Source organism: Camarhynchus parvulus, chromosome 1A (genome assembly GCF_901933205.1).
Source record: "Camarhynchus parvulus chromosome 1A, STF_HiC, whole genome shotgun sequence".
NCBI lineage: Eukaryota > Metazoa > Chordata > Aves > Passeriformes > Thraupidae > Camarhynchus > Camarhynchus parvulus.
Genome location: NC_044586.1, coordinates 23,775,796 through 23,794,061, shown reverse-complemented (window position 1 = coordinate 23,794,061; position 18,266 = coordinate 23,775,796). Strand labels below are relative to the sequence as shown.

The window sequence follows — 18,266 nt, the reverse complement described above, 5'->3', positions numbered from 1 at the left end:
CGGGGCGGCCGCGCATGCGCCCGGGGAGGGGGGCCCCTTCCTCCCCGCCTGTCACCTCACGGCTGGTGCCGCTGTGCCGGGGACCGGCACCGGGGCCGCCCTTTCCTCCCGTTCCCCTCTGTCTCCCGGAGGGAAGGGCCGTCCAACCTTGTCTGCAAGGGTTCCAGCTGCCGCCCGCGGCCGCGCCCGCGTCACCGTCCCCATGGAGGAGCCGCTGGCGCTGCACCCCGTGAAGCTCTATGTGTACGACCTGTCCAAGGGCATGGCCCGGCGCCTCAGCCACCTCATGCTGGGTAAGAGCACGGCGGGGGACCCGGGGCCGCCCCGGGCGCCGCCTCCGGGGGCTCGCGTTCCGCCACCGACCCCCTCGGCCCGGCTTTGCCGCGCCGGAAAACGGGGCCGAAGTCGCCGCCTCCTGCCCCGGCCGTGGCGATCCCCGCCCGGTATGGTTCTCCCGAGGGAGCGGCCCGCCCGGGAAGGCTCCCTGAGGGCGCTCCGGGCGGCGGCGGTGTCCGGCGAGTGCAGCGCGGCTCGGGATGTGCGGGGCTTGCCCGGCGGCTCGGTGCTTGGGAACGTAGCGGGCTTTGGCTGCGGGATTCCGGACCCCGCTGTCTTCGGGACGGGCTTTGTCAGTGCGGCACATCCAGTTGCTCTGGGTCCAGCCTGTTCTCCCGCAGCCGCCCGTTGCCGCTGCGCGGGTGGTATTTGCTAACGGCAGAGTAAAAGTGTTCCTTGGCCCCTGCAGGGAGGCGCAGCTCGGCTCCCTGAGCTCTGCTGCCGCGGCCGGAAGGCTGAGCTCAGGAAAGGCGCCTGCTGTTTACAAGGTTATTGACTTCGAACGGCTCCATGTTGTGGCGAGGCCGGGCCGGGCTGCTGATGTGCAGCTATCCTCCCTCTCCTTCAGAGGGTTTGTAGGAGTCTGCTGGATGTCTCGTCGAGATTGTGTGCGTTTCCAACCGAACCTGAAACTTGGGATGGAAAGGAAACAGGTTTTGCTTGAAGTTTTGGAAGCATGAATTAGAAATGCAACAAGAGAGTGTTTTATACCTGTTATGAGCAGATTCTGACCCGTGTCAGACCAGCAGTCTGTGTGGGATGAGACTTCTCAACAGACTCAGTGTCTGAACAGATGGCTCTGTGTAATCTTGTTTTACAGTTTGTTGGCATTCACTTTGCTCATCTGCCCTATGAGGAGATTCTTGTGATTTCCTGCGAGCTTAAAATGGAAGTCCAAAGCATGAGGTTTCATGAAGGTCAACAATAGGTTTGTAAAGTTGAGAAGAAAATAGTACAGGGATCATGTGTGTTGTGCTCTGTTAGTCACTTAGCAGCAACCACTTTGGGAGATGTGTGTTCCCTGCACTGGATAACCTCAAAACTTTTTATGTGGTCAGAATTGTTTCTATTGTAGCCCTTAGGGAAGTAGCTTTTTGCCTGTCAGGTGAAATAGCCATGTTTTATCATGTGCTAAGAGGTGTAAATCTTGAGATTACATGAGTGCATGATTTACCTGTGTTTGAGTTGAGTAGAGTTTAACTACTCTTCTCTGAAAGTGTCGGTCCAAGCACAGATTGTAATAGAGATAGGTTGCCATTCTCCATGCCAATCTTCACACAGATCAAGCAAAGGCTTTTTAGCTCCCTTCTTACCTACCAAGTCAGTCTTGGCATCTTGTAGCTTTCTGAATTTCCACATAAAAACACATAGTGCAAGACTTCATTTTGATGCTTTCTAATCTATTCAGACAACTTGAAAACTTTTGTGCTTGTGATATAGTTTGGTGGTAAATTTTGGGAATCTGAGCAGTGAAAAGGAAAGCTTAAGAACCTGAACACTTCTGGGTGGTAGGGGAAGTGCTACTTGCTAGCACTGCCTGGTAACTGTGTTCAGATGTGTTCATGGAATGTGGCCAACTAGGCCCGCGTGGTCACAGTGACAATGCAGACTGCAGAACATTTGAGATTGTAGATCCTGTGACATGATTGTCCATGAAACAAATCATTCTTTCTTTCTTCCTTCCTTCTTCAAGTTGTGTATTCTGTGCATTTACACTCAGCTCTATTTCAGATGATTTTGGAAACCTCCCCAAGAGCCAACTGATTGAGAGAATACTCCTCTTACCTCATGCATAGACCCTTTTTTCCCTGAAGAACAACAAAAAAACTCTTCTTATTTCTCTGCATATCAACTCTCAGATGGTCAATATCAATTCTTTTTTTAGTGATGTTCAGAAACTGTAGGTCATCGGGGAAAGTCATAAAAATTAAAGAGGAGGGCATTTCTTAAAGGATTTACACTTGGCATCTCTACTTACAGTATTCTTTTCATCAATGCCAAGTTTGAAAGAATACTTTTGCTTTCAGTGATAATCCTGTAATATTGCCTAAATTTAAATACATTGTTTTAGAAAGAAAAATAAATATGGTAATTGACTGTGCTAAAATCAATTTCTGCCAGGCTTGAAAACAGCAGCTCAGGCCCCCTTGCCAGAGGGGGATGAATCCTGTCTCGTGAGACTGACCACTGTGAGAGCATCACTGCACTGTGTCTGCTGTTGTGCTGATAGGGTCCAGAGGTACTGTGGGCTATGTCAGCACAGCCTTCAGGGGTCAGCTCTCACTGCCAAATTTATACTGACTTGTTCAGTACCATTTCTCTCTGTTGTTGTTTAGTGAAGCTGGAAGGCACAGATGTTTAGCACAGTTCATAGCAGGCTTTACAGTGACTTAGTCTTGTCCCTTGGACAGTCTTTGTTTTTCTTGGCCAGCTTACTCTTTCTCTACTCAGACTACTTTTATTCTTCTTACTTTTCTGCAAGCTTCCTGTAATTTAGTGACTATTCCTATTCTGAAGTATGCATGACCAAAAATTGTAGTTCAGTTGCCTTTGGTATCAGAAGCAGCACATTTAATTTTTATGTTGCTTTATTTTGCATCTTCTCAATAGCTACTGTTGGTCCTCTCTCCCCCACTCTCAGTCTGTGACTACATTTGTCTGTTCAAATACATGTTATAATAATAAGAAATGTTGACCTGAATGCAGTAAGCTTTCTGTTGCCAAGACAGAAAACATAATCCGCCTGATTCTGTGGAGGCTAAAGAGGAAAAGAGTTCAGCTTGCAGTACTGATTTTGAAATAGACATCCAAAGGCAGAGAAGTCTTTAAGGAAGATTAAAATCCTATTGCATCATAGGCCTAAAGAAAAAATATCTACCAGCTCAAAGTTCTCCTGTCCTGTAGCTGAGGTTATTGCTTTTGTGACTCACACAGAGAGCTGGGAGCTTGGTTAACCACAGCAGCTTTGGCTCAGTGTGGTGTAAATTAACGTTGAGTGGACTGGGAGTATGTTTTGGTTGAAATTTTTAAGTGGTGCATTCAGCTGTAGGGATTTAACAGCCCAGAGGGAATTGGAGCGAAAGGTAACTGCTGAAAGGAGGTGCCTTCTGCTTGGTTCCATTTTCCCAGGCCAGCAGATTTCTCTGCTTCTCCTCCATCTGTTCTGAACAGTTTTGAATTGCTTCAGCATGATATTCTATCAGCTTTGCTCCCAGCATTTGCTGAGGATCTCACGAAAATGGTGTGTGTTACCCTCCCCCAATATAGCCTACTTCTGGCTCTCTCTGGGCACCTCAAGGAGAAGGGAATTGAAGCAGGCTCCTCCCTCTCTGTTAGGTTTTTTTTTGCTTTGGTTGAGCGCGCTGGGTAGCGCATAGTGCTTGACTAAGTGCTTGCCTAATTAGAGTCATTTTCAATTCAAAAAAGGCAGGAAACTTAATGGATTGTCCTAGGGAAATTACAACAATATGCAAAGCAATGCACTGCTAGAAACACCCATGTTGGTTGACCAAATTGTATTACTTCCAATTCCACAGAAGACCAGTTCACTACTTTTTTTTAGAGTCTTTTATGGTCTTCTGGGGTTTGCATATCCATTGCAGACCACAAATATATTGTTAAACATACTGAGCTTCCTATTATTTCTTTACAGCTCAAAAGCAGGCAGAGATCTTGCACTGAGGGTTGGATGGCCTGAACTCTGAATGGGGTAAACTAAGGGCCCATCTGCACAGACAGTTCCTTCCCTCATGCCTCAGAACTTTTCTGCGCTTCAGTATAATAATTTGGATTAATATACAAATGCCACTTTCATTTGATATTTAAAATGCACAAGAATAATCAACATTGTTTGGCCCTCAAGATTAATAAATTACTGTGACTATAAAAAAGATTGGTGAGTATCTAATCTCCCTTGTGCTTGGCCTTCCAAACAAATCTAAGCATGGAAGTAATCCAGTGTGATTGTATTCTAAAATTATATGGGCTTGCTTCTTCTTTCAAAATGCCCCTGTATCTAAACAATTACAGTCTCCTGAATTGATTTTACAAGAAACTAATCTAACTACTTCATTCTCCATGTTCTTGTGACTAAGCTGAGGGTCCTGGAATTGTTTATGTTCTATTTTTCTCATAGGTTTCTGGCTCATGTAAACACCATTAAAGTATTTGAGCTATGAATGTTATAAAGAAAACAAAACAGCAAATATAAAAGCTTGTTTACTTGCTACTTACTCTGCCTTATTGAAACAAATTGAATCTTTGAGATGCTTAAGCACACAGATTTATGCTGAACTGGCATCTTCCCCCCATGTTCTAGTGAGTATTTTCAGGAAAGAGCCACAGAAGCACATCAGCAAGGGAAAAATAAAAAAGTAAATAAACAAAACCATCCCCAAACAAAAACCATGGTCATCATATTTCCAAAGACTGACAGGCTATCCTCCCAAACTCTCACAAATACAATGCAGTAGCTTTTCATGTCCATGTTCACAGTCTGTGATGAAAACAAGGTACCTTGACTTGCATTAGCTTGGAATGGATGCAGATCAAACTAAGCTGATTTGCTTCACATTTACTTCAGGCTGAGCTGGCACATGGGCAGTTTCTCTGGGAGGGTTGATACCTGATAGCCTGGCCATATGCAGTAAATGTTGTGTGATTAAATGTGTACATCTAAATTTGCACTGACCTTTCCTGTTCAACACCCCCTGACCCTTGAAATATTTAAACTAGTTAGCATCTTGCAGTTTCCCTGTTTTACCTGGATAACAAAATCACAGAAGAGGTAAGGTTTGAAGGGACCACAGTGGGTTATCTGATCCAGCCTCCCTGCACAAGCAGGGTCATCTCAGGCACATTGCACAGGTTTGTGTCCACATGGTTCCTGAGTAACTTCAGTGAGAGAAACTCCACAACCTCTCTGGGCAATTATTCCAGTGTGTCATCACCTGTTCAATGAAGAAGTTCTCCTCATGTTCAGATGGCTCTTCCTGTGCCTCAGTTTCTGCTCATTGCCTCTTGTACTATTGCTTGTCACCACTGAGAAGAGAGTGTCTCCATCCTCTTGATAAACCTCCCTTCAGATACAGTAAATGCCCAAAAGAGCATTATCCCATGAGGACATTGCCGTTCTGCATTATGAGCATGTGCATCCTTTGGATTAGCTTTACTGTAGTTATTGAGTCAAGGGTAATGCCTGCAGTTTAATGCTGCAAGGGCTTTTGCAGCTCTGCTGGAAATTACTGGAGAATCTCTATACAGTAATAAACAGCCTTGGGTTATGAGTAAATGGTTTGGTTTTGGTGGCAGCACGAGCACACAGCTCTACCCACGCTGCAGTGACCACAGGAGTTTGGAGTATTGTGGCAAGGAGTGGAAGAACAGGAAACATGATGATATCCTGGATAGTGTTTGCAATCCCTTCTTACAGTCCTCTCTATTGACTCTGGGATGTCAGCTCTATTGCACTGTAGGATTATTTGGGGAGGTTCATGGCAACCTTGAGCTTCTGGCTTTCAAGTGGACAGTGCTGCCAGAAGCAGCTTTATTGGAAAGTGTTGCTGCAAGGCCTAGATACAATTTGTGTCTTAGCACTCACAGCAATGCTGTAGCCTTGCTTGGTCATGCTGTTGGGGCTGTTGTGTGTATCAAGCCTTCAGAGGCTCTGGGCAAAATATTTTGTGTGTAATGAGCAATGTCAAGCAGAAGGCAAAATATAACTCATTAGTGCAGGCTGCCCTGATTGCTCTGCCTTAGCTTATCAGGGGTGGCAGTGGTGGTGAACTGTCACCTGTTCTGTGCAGAGGAGGGTCCCCACCAGAGGCAGAACTTCAGGAGGAAGATGTTTGTGTCCATGAATGTCTGTACATAACCTCTTACATGACAGACAAGCAACACTGAGATTCTTGCTGAGCAGCAGGAAAGGGAGCTGCCTGAGTTCCTCAGAAACTGGTGGCCATTGATTTATTCCTCTGTGGCTCGGTTTGAGTTGAAATGACAACAGCCAGCTTTGAAGCCTGGGGTACTTAGCAAAAGTTCTCAGTCTCGGATGTCTCTGTTTGATGCATATGTGGCCAATGATGGCAGGTTTCTTAGGCATGGAAATCCCCCAGCAGGGCTGTCACTGAAGACACTTGCACTGCCTCTCACCAGACACAGTCCATCAGTGGAAGAAAGGGATTATATTTTGTCTGCAGCAGGATGGAGGGATACCACAGATGCCTTATTGTCAGCAGTGCTGCAGATCTGCTGTGTGTTTTCCACAATGCCAGCTTGGTTAATGACTTTTAGGAGCCAAGGAAAAATAGTGGGTCTGCAGCTTCATTAAGATTTTCAAATCAGTGTTGGCACAAACTGACCGAGCTGAGCAGCATCAGACAGACCTGCCTTGTGAAGATAGGCAGCTTCACTTGCCAAAAGCTGTTCCGTTACTGCCCTGGCCGTTGCTGCCTTTGGACTGCTACTGACTTCATGTGTAGCAGTAGAGATTGGACTGCAGTCCAAAGCAAAGTCCAGTTCCTGAATTCTGCTTGGGTTTTGTATGTACAATCAGACAATTACTTTAGTGAAAGGGACCTCTAGAAGTCCTGCTTAAGGTAGAACCAACAAGAGCAAATTCTTCAGGGCCCTGGGCAGCAGAGTTCTAAGTATCTTCAAGGATTGAAATCCCATATGCTTCCTGGACTCCTGCTCCAGCGTTTGACCACCTTCATGATAAATGTTTTCCCTGCTTCCTACTGAATTGTGAATTTCCCATTTTCCAGCTAGCACTTGTTGCCTTTCACTGCGCCTATCTGAGTAGAGCAAGGGGTCCCCTTTCATCCATACCTGTTGGGCACTTGTAGACAGGAATACAGACTCTTGGCTCTCTCTTCTTGAGGATGAACACACCAGTTTTCTCAGCTCTTCTTCAGTACAGTGAGTGCTCCAGCCTGGTATGTCAGTGGCTTTTATATTGTGGGGATCCAAATGTGGACACAGCACTCCAGATGTGGTCTCACAAGTGTCAAATTGGAGGACAGAGTCACTTTCCTTGAGCTGTGGGCTGCAACCTTGCTAGGGCAGCCCATTTTGTAGCCTTTGCTGCAATGATATTTTCAGGTAGGTGTTGTAATTGCATGAGCAGGTCCTGGCAGCACCTGTGACATTGTCAATATCTACTGTAGCTCTTTCACCTGCATTCAGAATCTAGGTACAAAGTGGCAACTCTCTGCAAAGTCTTTTGTTATTGTTTGCTGCAGGCGTGTGTGAAAGTAAATACTAAGATGTTCTCTTTTGATTTAGCATGCAAAGAACAGGCATAATTCTAGTATGTGCTGCCTTTGAAATGGTTTGTTTCTCTGGTCTGAAGGATAAAGTTCAAGTTTCTAGTGAAAAGTTATTTATCATGAGCAAATGTGTAATAATTAGTTAATAGATACACAGAATGCTAACTGGGCAAAGCCAAAGGGTAGAGCCAGCCAGAGTCCAGTGCTACATGTGGTGCTGAGCCTGCAGGGCCAATGGGCTGTAGAGCCGGCACAGTGTGAGGTGAAACCTCTCATGGGGAGCATGTGGAGCAAAGGCCAAAGGATCACGAAGCACAGCAGTGGGACATGCTAAAGGGCCAGCAGATGCTTCTGAGTTACTGCAACACAGTGTTCTGGTTCTGTCATTATTGCCTTTCTCCCTTGGCCTTCATCCTACTCCAAGCCCCTGTTTCTGTGCAATGGGTTGACAGGGAATGTGGTTGCTGCCTGGCTGTGACCCATGGGAGTGACAGATCAGTCCACCTGCTTCAAAACCTATGTGTGCTCACTTCAGGTGATGTCTCTGTTGTCACAACAGCCTTTTCCCTGCCTCTGCTCTTCCATGACCCTCATCTGAAGCAGGTACTGTTTTGCTTCAGACCTGAGTGGAAAAAAATGTTTGTGATTGCTTTTTCTTGTGGCAGAGGAGTACTCAGTCTAGTGCTTGGGTTCAAGAGAATACCCAATGTTGGTATGCATGAAGTTTTTCTGTTCTAAATCTGCTCTTTGGGGGTTCTGCACCTTGTTCAGGAAATGAAGTTATAGCACATCTCCCACAGCATGCACCAGCTCCCTACGAGCTCCCAAAGGGAGGGTACCAGGGTACTTTTGGTTCTGATGGATAAAATAATTGAGCCTAGAGCAGTAAAAGCTCTAGAACCTTTCTACCTTTTAGAAATAGGTTTAATCTTGAGATCCTACCATGAACAACAGAGAGGCTTAGGTCTCCTGCTTCTAGGGAACTGGAAACACATTTTGAAAGGGACCTTTTCTCTGAGACCCAATTATATTATCAGTGTGGTGGTGCCTGAAGCAAGTCTTTGTTGCTTTGTTCTGGAAAACACACAGCTTTATAGCTTGTATAAATTTCAATGCTGTATTTCTCTACCTCAGTTCCAACTTAAACTAATTTTTAAGGGCAGGGGGAGGGAGGGAAAAGAGGAAATCATGGAATACATTATAGAGGCTACCACCACTGGTCATATGTTTAAGTCAGACCTCTCATCAGCTACTGAAAAAGAGAACTGAATACACTCTGCTGGCCAGCTGCCTGCAGTTATGAAATCTGTTAAATTCAACTCTTCTGCTCCTGATTGAAACCTCTAATTTTAGGAAAATGTTTTCTTGGTCTGTAGAAAAACACCTAAGGAAGGTAAGGATAGGATAGCATTGCTACCTCTGTCTGCCAGGAGGGAAGAAGTACAAAGGATGTGGGGATTAAGTAGTTAATTTGAAAGATATTCTGGATTTTTTTAGAAGCAGCTCTGGATTAAATCTTTTGTGTTGCTCTCGTGGTGAAATAATAAGCGTGGTTCCTAAGTGATTGACGGAAAGTAGGCTGAAATCTAGAAAATACGTTGCTAATAACTCTTCTTTTCTCTGCATACAGGGAAACAGCTGGATGGCATCTGGTAAGTGACTAGATTTAAATTGCATAATGTGGGTAAAACACTGGCGTAGGAAGTATTTTCAATATGCAGTTATATAGGCTTCAGAGCTTAGGAACATGGAAGAGAGAGCAAGGCACTTTTTGTTCATGAATACAGATTGGCAGTAGGATTATGTACAGTCAGGTGCTAGTTAAACCACTCTGTTCAAAGCTCAGTGGACCCCGTGGAATAGGGTGTTGTTAGTAGCTGTTGTGTTTTTTGTGCACCTGTTTACTTTTTCAAGGATAAGATGGTGTCCTTGTCCCAAGCACTTTGTCTTATAATTCCAGGCATGACTAAATATGATAGTAAAAGAGTAGGTGGGAAGAAGGTATTACAGAATCGAGTCTTCTGTCATATAAGAGCAGTATCTACATTCAGTCACCAAAAAAACCCTTAATTTCCTATAATTCACACCAAGAATTTTGATATCACACAAAGAGAGTTTGTTTGGTTTCATTTTAGAGGCAATAAAACCCCTAAACCCTTGTCCATCCATTTTCCTCTCTTCGGATCTGTCTCCAGTGGCTGGCTGACCAGCTTGTCAGGCAGTGAGAAATCTCTGTCAGGGTGGTAGCAGAGCTAGTTCTGTCTCTGAGGGCTGACCTCACTCTTAGCCCGTTAGCTGAGAGAGGCTCATGGCTGGGCTCTTAGCTAAACCTGTTCTTTCCTAATTGCTTGCAGGATTACAGTAGGCTTGATAATCATTGCTTCCATATCCATTCATGTCCCAGCAGATCCTGTTCCCACTCACAGAAACACATTGACCTTTTCTTTCAGTTATTCCCTTCATTATGTCCTTGAGCTCATCAGTTTATCAGTGATTTATGTGCTAGGCTATTTTCTTTTTTCCTTTATTTTTACTTGTTTGTTTTGTTTTGTTTTCTGTGGCAGGCACACCTCCATAATAGTCCATAAGGATGAATTCTTCTATGGTAGTGGAGGGATCTCCAGCTGTGCACCTGTAAGTTAAACTTAATTTTCTGATAATTTTTTGTAAAGTTACCTGATCAGAATTGCTTGTGTTACTGTCTTTTAGAAAAGCAGCAAAAGACTTCTGAATTCAGGCAGATGCTGAAGCCAGCTGCTTGTCATGGTTTCCCAGGGTACTGAGGGTGAGGGGAGCATGGACAGTGGGTTTAAGCCCAACTCAGTTCAGGCTGGGGGTTGCTTCTTCTGGTAGAGTCTATCCAGAACACCTTTTGCAACTGCTTTGCCAGAGTGACACCTTGTCCAATTCTGTATCACTAAGTGTTACATGCAGACTTTTTAAGAGTAAAAAAAAGGCCCCAAACCATGACGTTTTCTCAGACCTTTCTGTTCTTAAAAGGGTAAAATGGATGGGCGGTGCTTCTAAAGGAAAATTTTGCCATAGCTTAGAGCTTTCAGCCCAAAGAGCCAAATTTACCAGCTGAAATGGACGTTTCATTCTCATTCTCTTGAGTACAAAACAAGGGAGGCCAGCAGGGCTTTTTGCTTGATAAACATACCAAAAGTTCCTTCTTTTGTGCTTGCACAAGCCATAACAGCTTTATTCAGTAGAGTCCTCCAAGAAAATTCAGCCTGATCATTTGACAGTATCTTCTGGCTGTTCATTTTTTCAGGGAGGGACACTTCTTGGCCCTCCAGACACAGTTGTTGATCTGGGGAACACTGAAGTCACTGAAGAAATTTTTCTGGAATACCTTTCCTCTTTGGGGGAATCTGCATTCCGGTAAGTAACAGCCTGTACTGGAAAACCTGTGTACCAAAAAGGTGCAGAATGGAGGAAGGTTTTATGAAACCAATCCAGCTCCCAGAGCTTCTGTCTGCTTACTCTGTCATTTGGTACTCTTCAAATATGGACTGGACTGATGCACCAATACACACAAGGAGCTGCCTTCTAGGCTGGGAAAGCAGTCTTCTGGGAAGTCTTTAACACTGTTTTTTATAAAATCCAATAATGCCTGAAATGTTTTTGAGAGAATCACCAGAGAAAATGAAATCTCTCAGTAAATAGCAGTTTGCCCTGTGAGTCATAGGTAGTCACTGTAGTAAAGCTGCCAATTTTCACATGAGTAGAAGCAAGGTCTTGACTGTTAAAGAGTTTACTCTGCTCCTCACAAGAGTAGGAAACCACAACATTTCGTGTTCTGGCTGTCTTTCAGAGTCAATAATTCCTGTGATTTCTCGTTACTGCTACTGTGGTTTTAATTGAAGAAAGCTGACCTCACCTATTCTTCTAAAAATGGTTGCATTAAAGTCAGGGATGTGGAGAGATGTCCTTTTCCACCCTGATTCAATTGAATTTGAGGGTGAATTGGTGTCTGTATTTTACCTATTTGCCTTAGAATTCTTTGGGGTGGGGGGAGGAAGTGCTAATGTAAGATGTTCTTCATTAAGGGTGTAAGTTTTTTTCTGCTTGTATGATTTATTGCTGAATCTGTGGGGTTTTTGTTTCAATTTCTTTTCTGTGGCACAGAGGAGAGTCTTACAACCTCTTTGAACATAACTGCAACACCTTCAGTAATGAAGTGGCACAGTTTCTGACAGGAAAAAAAATCCCTTCCTATATCACTGACCTTCCATCTGAAGTTCTCTCCACGTGAGTATGGATGCCCCTCCTCTCTGTAGCTGCTTCATGCTAATGCTTAAACATTTGACAGAGCCAGCAGTACCAGTTTCTGATGGATCTGTCTGAGAACCAGCATAAGATTAAGGAGAGGATGCAACTTTCTTTACATCAACACTTGCAACACTGTATGACAAGTGCTAACTGGCACTGATGTTCCAAAGAAGAGAGAAAGATGTTCTTCTGCCTTTAACTTAAACTAGCTATTTTGTGATGGTCTCTTCAATATAGAAGGGTTCAGAAAACAGTGCAAGGAGTTTTAAAAGTAATTTCTCTAAGCCCCATAATTGCAGAGGTGTCACTTTGCTTCTGAAGAGGCAGGGGAGATACAATTTTAAAATTAATGCTGCAGTTTTAAATCTTGGATTGGGTGGAAAAAGAGGATATGAAAAAAAGGAAATTAAAAATTTCCTGCTTGATAATTCAGACGTTGTTTTTGTTTGTTTTTTTTTAACCCTCAGCTAGTGAGGATCCCAGTAGGATGATGTGAGCTCCATCATTTATGTCTTACTTTTCATAACAGTGGTGTAGCACATTATTTGTGAGACATGGGTCTTCTACCCTGCACTCTTAGAATTTCAGATCTCTCAAAATCAAATAAAGTCTGTAACAGAGGGAGTCTTACTGAAAGACAAGCCAGGTGCTACAGATTGCAACAGAAAATATTCTGGGAGTGTTGAACCACTGTCTTCTAAGTAAACTAGAGGCTATTCTTTTGGCAGGCCTCAATATTGATGTACTTAATGGAATACTGCAGTTGCATAACAAGGATTTTGTTTGCACACTTAAGTAGAATGGATTACTGAGAGCTGGTTTCAGACAGTGTTACATTAGCAGTCTAGGCATGTTAGGACTGAGAACTACCTTATCTGATGATTATATGATATAAAGTCATGTTTAAGTTTCTTAGTTATTGAACAGTAAACTAATAGGTTAAATTAGTGTGCTTTAGTTTGTAGTGGAAGTCTTTTCTTCAAATTTGCTTCTAGAATGTTGGTTTGATTGCACTCTAGGAAGTGAGTGCACTTCAGTGGTAAATGGGAGTTGTTGACCAAGTAAACTATTTGAGATGTTTATTTCTTTACCTTCTCAGACCTTTTGGACAAGCTTTAAGGCCCCTCCTGGACTCCATCCAGATCCAGCCACCCGGAGGCAATACCTTCAGCAGACACAATGGACAGAGCTAACAGGAGTGACCCAGTGTGCCCAGCCTCACCAGGCCTCTTCCTTTTTAAACATGAATCTACCAGATTTCTATTTTATAATTTCTCATGAGAATTAACTCTAAAGAAGTTACAAGACAAGTTTTAAAATTTCCTGGGGAGAGAATTTATCAGGGTGCATGTAAGACAATGCTACCAAAAATATTGCCATAATTTCTAATAGTATTATACTAATTTATAAAGGCTGTCTTGTCCAAGTAGGCTGACACTTTCTACGTAACTCCTGTGCTGGTAAGTGGAAATTCATTCCATGAGCATTCAATGGCCCATTACACAATTTGAATTAAGTAAGGGGATGTCCTGGCCATCCCTTGCATCTCTGTCTTGTCACTGCCTCTATTTTGAGGGTATTTGCTGAAGTCTAGCAAAAAAAGCAGAGCAAGTATTGGTAGCCTAGGAAGTGAAGGTGTCCCAGGATTAGTCTGCATATTTCACTGACATTTGCTCAAAGGAAGAGCTGAACTCATCTGATTAGAATATTTGCAGTGGTACAGGTGTATGGGAAAGGTGATGAAGCTGAACCATGTGTCAGTGTCACAGTCAGAAGCTGAAATTCAGTGGGACTTGCTGTGGTGGGAGGGAACCTGGAGCTGAAGGTTACCAAGAGCCTTGTAATTCCAGATCCAAGAGTTATGGGAAAGAACCAGCTGAGAGAATCTCATGAGCAGAAGTGGTAGAGACAAATTTCAGGTGAAAGTAAAATGAAGTGAAAACTTTCCTTTTCTCACACATAAGCTTATGAGCAGATAGACAGAACCTTGTTAATGCATAAGAACTGTTTTCTTGGTTTTTTGTTTTTCCTTGCAAAGCCAGAGTTACGGTACAGCAAGGCAGGAGTAGCATGGCAACTGCATGACAATACCAGTTGGACCAATTCTGCCTTCAATATCCAATTGCAGACACAGCAGGAGTTCCAACAAAGTGCTGCCCTTTCCAAAGCAGTCAAGCACATCAGGGCTCTCCTTAAGAGAGATAAGTGCTAGGTCTCCCCAGTTGTGAAGAAAATGAGAAGAGTAAAATTAAGCTTTTCTGTGGAACAACTGAGTTTCTTGGGATACATGCAGAAGCAGTCCTGTGCTTAGATTAACCTTTGATTATAGCAATACTGCATCTTCTAGTTTAAGATTTCTAGAGCTTTGCATTTACTTGCAGTGGGAAAGAACGGGGGAATGAAAAAATAGGCACAATGTTTTCTTTTCGTACATATATATATATACACACTACTTTCCTGAACAATTTTGTAGCAGTTACATTTAGGAAGGAATATAAGAAAGACATCAGATAAACCCCAGAACACTGCTGATGCTCTGTATATGGGGATTGCACATCCCAGATGCTGCCAAAAAAGCATCTATGCAAATGTACAGCCCTTTGTCCAGTGCTTTGTTGTGAAAAGTATTGCTGCAAGTTCAGTCCTGCATCTCAAACTTCCTGCACTGGGAACTTCTTATATACCTAAAGGAGATGTCTTTCCTGTGCTAGGTTCTTTCTCCCAGAATAATGCAGATTGATAAATTTCTCACACTGTTATTCTATGTGGACAATAACAGTTTGTATTTTTCAGGGGTTGGATTAGAGGAAAACTGCAATTTTGTCACTGTCAAATACTCTGTTGTCATGCACTTTGTGGAGCCAGTGCACAGATGGGAATAGGGTATTGTCAGGGCATTCTGCTGTTTCATGTTCACCTGCTCTCAGTGCACAGCCGTGGCCCCTACAGCCCAGATGCTTCTTTTCCTTGTCATTCTCAGCTTGTGCCATCAACTTCTCCTTAAGCATTTCATTTGACAGACTGGACTCAGAGATAACTGTAGCAGTTACTACAGATGGCTTTTTTACAAAAGCTTTCAATCTTTCCCCCTCCAAATGCCCTGTTTGCAGAAAACATTCTATGAAAGTCAATTATGAATGCCTTTAGATGCTCCTGGAGGAAGGATTGGTGTTTGGTTTTACTACACCATAGGTTAGTTTTCCTGTCCAGTATATATATTATCTCCAGTCTTTTCCCATACATATTTGTGAAGAGTAACCAGCCTTTCATCTTGATACACACATCACTGTGCCACAAAATGCTGTAAATCATGTTAGAGATCTTGGAGCTTCCTCAGTTGAGCAGATACACTCAAGCTGACACAGTGCAGCCCAACATCCTGGTGTGCTCGTTTGGTACCTGCGAGCAGCACAGCTGTGCTTGCTTGCCCTTCAGCAAACTGTCACTTCAGGCACAGCTGCCTGTGATGGAAGCACTGGTGCCATAGTTTCTGCCCCACACACTTACATAATGAGGATACACCCTGTATGTCCACCACTTTGGATGTCCTGAGCCTAGTTCCTGCTTGGCTGCCTACTTCAGGACTTTTTCATCCTCTCGGGGCAGGAAAGAAAAGGAAGACATTCACCCTGTGCATTTTGCAATCTGCCTTTTCCCCTCCTGAGCAGAGCCCCTTTGCAGAGATAATGCTCCTTCTTTAAGGTGACTGGGTAAAATTTCACTCAGCCATATATTGTTTGCAATAGTCAAAGAGCTCCTGGGCTCAGGACCTACTCTTGTGTTTCATGGCAAAGAACTGTAAGAGGGAATCCTCTTTGCTTGCTCTTACTGGGTAGTGAGACCCCTGTACCCTGTAGGACTCTTAGGAAACCTGTTTTCTCCAAAGATGGTTATGTGTAAATTGCAGGACTGTGCCGTCAATGTTCCACCCAGCTGAAAACAAACTAGACTGAGAAGTGTATGTAAATGTATATAGGTGATGAACTTCAGCCAGCTGTTGGACAAAGGGGCATGGAAACTGAAATCCTGAAAAGGAACAGAATCCTTTTGCCCACACTTACTATTCTGTCTTGTATTGCTGAGGTTCCCTGTGCCATTTAAAAAATGTTAATAATGTCTTTAGGCAGAAAGTGATGTTTTGATTTACTTGTGGGTTTTTTTCTATTACAATAAAAATAAATACAACACATTTTTCTGATTGAATGCATGTGCCCACGCAGCTGCCCAGCCAATGCAGCTGCCCAGAAGTCATTATCTTCGCTCTGGTCCCATCTGGGAAGTGTAGCTTGAGAAATTGCCCAAGCAGTTTGTGCCAGGTGCTGCTACTGGAAGTAGTGGTGGTAACTGCCCTTTGCTCAAACTAGCCAAAGACAATACACTTATTTAAGTCTGGGAGATCTTTTCTTCTGTAAGTACTACAGTATTTAAAACCATACTCCTGCAGCTTGACACAGCTTGGATGAGGTGAATGAAGATGTTCTGTCAGCCCAGGTTTTGTTCAGCCTTTGGTCATCTAAGTCTACATGTATGAAATGTCTAATGTCTGCTGTTGAAGAAGAGGCCAAACAGAGTTTTAACATGGAAAAAAAGTATTTTCCTGACTGCCTTGATGCTACTTCCAAAAGGGAAAAAGAAAAGGAAAAAAGCAGTAGAGTAAGAAGTAGACTTCCATGATTGAGTTCCTCTGGAGCTTCAGAGGGGATATTGGGGAGGATTATATAGCACTGCCTAAAATATCTGGCTCTGGGGAAGAAATTCATTCTGCTTGATTCAGCCTTCTGCATGCTTATTGATGGCATCCAAATGATAAACCACAGAGTTTCCTGTTTGTGTAACAGTCTGTATCAGCACAGTACAGAAAAGGTCTTGTAACAGAAAGGGATTGTAACAGAGATGTGTGATTGTGATTATTTTGGCTGTGTTCTTCAGATGTGCTGGTTTGCCACCAAGTACTAGCACTGCCCCATAGAAAATACCTGGAAACAGGTATTTAATTTTTTTTAATTTTACTTTTTAAAAATTAAATTTTAAAACTAAAAGGAAAACCTTTACCTTAATGGCACCTCTAGAAGGAGTGTAAGCCAGTGCTCACAGTTGTTTGCGTTCTAAACTCAAACAAAATTTCCTGGCCTTTCCTGCTGGTAACAGAGGTTTTATTCCTGACAACAGCTGCTGCCTATCCAAGCGGCAACCAAGCGAATGTACCAGGAGTGGTTGGAGTGTGGAGTATTAAATAACCATTTAATTCTGGCCCTGTTCTCAGAGCTAACCAGGCTGAGGGAACAGCCACAGCTGTGGACAGCTGTGCACTTCAGCACAAGGCACCTTTATGCTCCCAGGGAAACCAAGCTGTCCCAGCTCCTCACCAGCTGACACCAAATGGCCACCAAGGAGCTTCCTGGAGGGGCACTTTGACATGAAGAGACTCCCTAAAGCAGCAGGACAAGCTGAGGAAGCACAGCAGGTAATTCAGGTTTCAGGAAATTCTCCTGAGTAGCATAAACCTGGCAGTACTGTAGGAGTGTGAAAACATGTGAACGCTGTCCTGTATGTTAGCAGACCTCTCAATTCTGGGAAGTGCCCCGAGGTGGCACTGCTGCCTTGCAGCACAGGGATGCACCTGAGCCTGGGGAGAGCAGCTCCTACTTTTGGGATGCCCATAGTAATGTCAGTGCAAGAGGCACGAGAGGTCTCTCCCAGACAAGAAAGCTGCAGGTAGGAGCAGCCAGGAGACAAGACCATGGAGAAGCTTGGGCTACAGCAGAACCCAGTGCTGCTACAATGCTAATTCCACACTGCTTCCACCCAGACATGGTTTATAAAAAATAAAGGTTCGCATTCCTGAAACCCCAGGAGTTCACGGTGTGTCTGACCCCACGGCTGTCCTTTGAGAGCCCTGGGCGTCAGCTCGTGGCTCTGCTGCCTGGAGGAACAGTTCCTTGGCTTCTGGCACTCAAGCACCCAAATCCCGGAAGGCACCTCTGCTCACCCATCAGCATGCCATGGTAGGCACACTTGGATGGATTCATATTCTGGAGTGTTTACACATTAACTGATTATAAATGTGTAACCACACCTCAACAAGTCCTACAAATGAGCATAACCCTAAACTCAAAACTCGGCACGCAAGTGCATACAAAGTATCTGGGTGTTGCCTCCGCTTGAGGTGTGACGACCTGGTTCCCGAACAGCACGGCGACAATCCCCCTGCCGCTCGGGCCAAGTACTCACGGACACCCATGTGGTGGACGGTAAATGACGTTTATTAACGGTTACACGGGGTTATATATAACGGGGGTTAACGGCCAACAAAACAGGGGGCTAAGTAACTTTAAAGGGGAGGGGTTCTGTCTACCCGTAACATCGCGAGGTCTTCCGATCGGTCCC

The 18,266-nt window shown here is 44.0% G+C and overlaps 1 protein-coding gene across 1 annotated transcript; it reads left to right on the top strand.

Moving 5' to 3' along the window:
* Positions 1-33: 33 nt before the first annotated feature.
* On the top strand, positions 34-16,837 carry DESI1 (desumoylating isopeptidase 1). The gene is made up of 6 exons (XM_030960284.1): positions 34-293; positions 9,235-9,256; positions 10,169-10,238; positions 10,879-10,988; positions 11,736-11,858; positions 12,979-16,837. The coding sequence occupies exons 1-6, from the start codon at positions 203-205 to the stop codon at positions 13,070-13,072; spliced, it is 510 nt and encodes a 169-aa protein (XP_030816144.1). The 5' UTR covers positions 34-202; the 3' UTR covers positions 13,073-16,837.
* Positions 16,838-18,266: the final 1,429 nt, after the last annotated feature.

Bases quoted from the DNA above. Each gene is read 5' to 3' on its own strand.
- DESI1 (XM_030960284.1), top strand. From the start codon at position 203: ATGGAGGAGCCGCTGGCGCTGCACCCCGTGAAGCTCTATGTGTACGAC. The intron at 9,257-10,168 runs GTAAGTGACTAG...TTTCTGTGGCAG, and splicing joins AAACAGCTGGATGGCATCTG to GCACACCTCCATAATAGTCC. The intron at 10,239-10,878 runs GTAAGTTAAACT...TCATTTTTTCAG, and splicing joins GGATCTCCAGCTGTGCACCT to GGAGGGACACTTCTTGGCCC.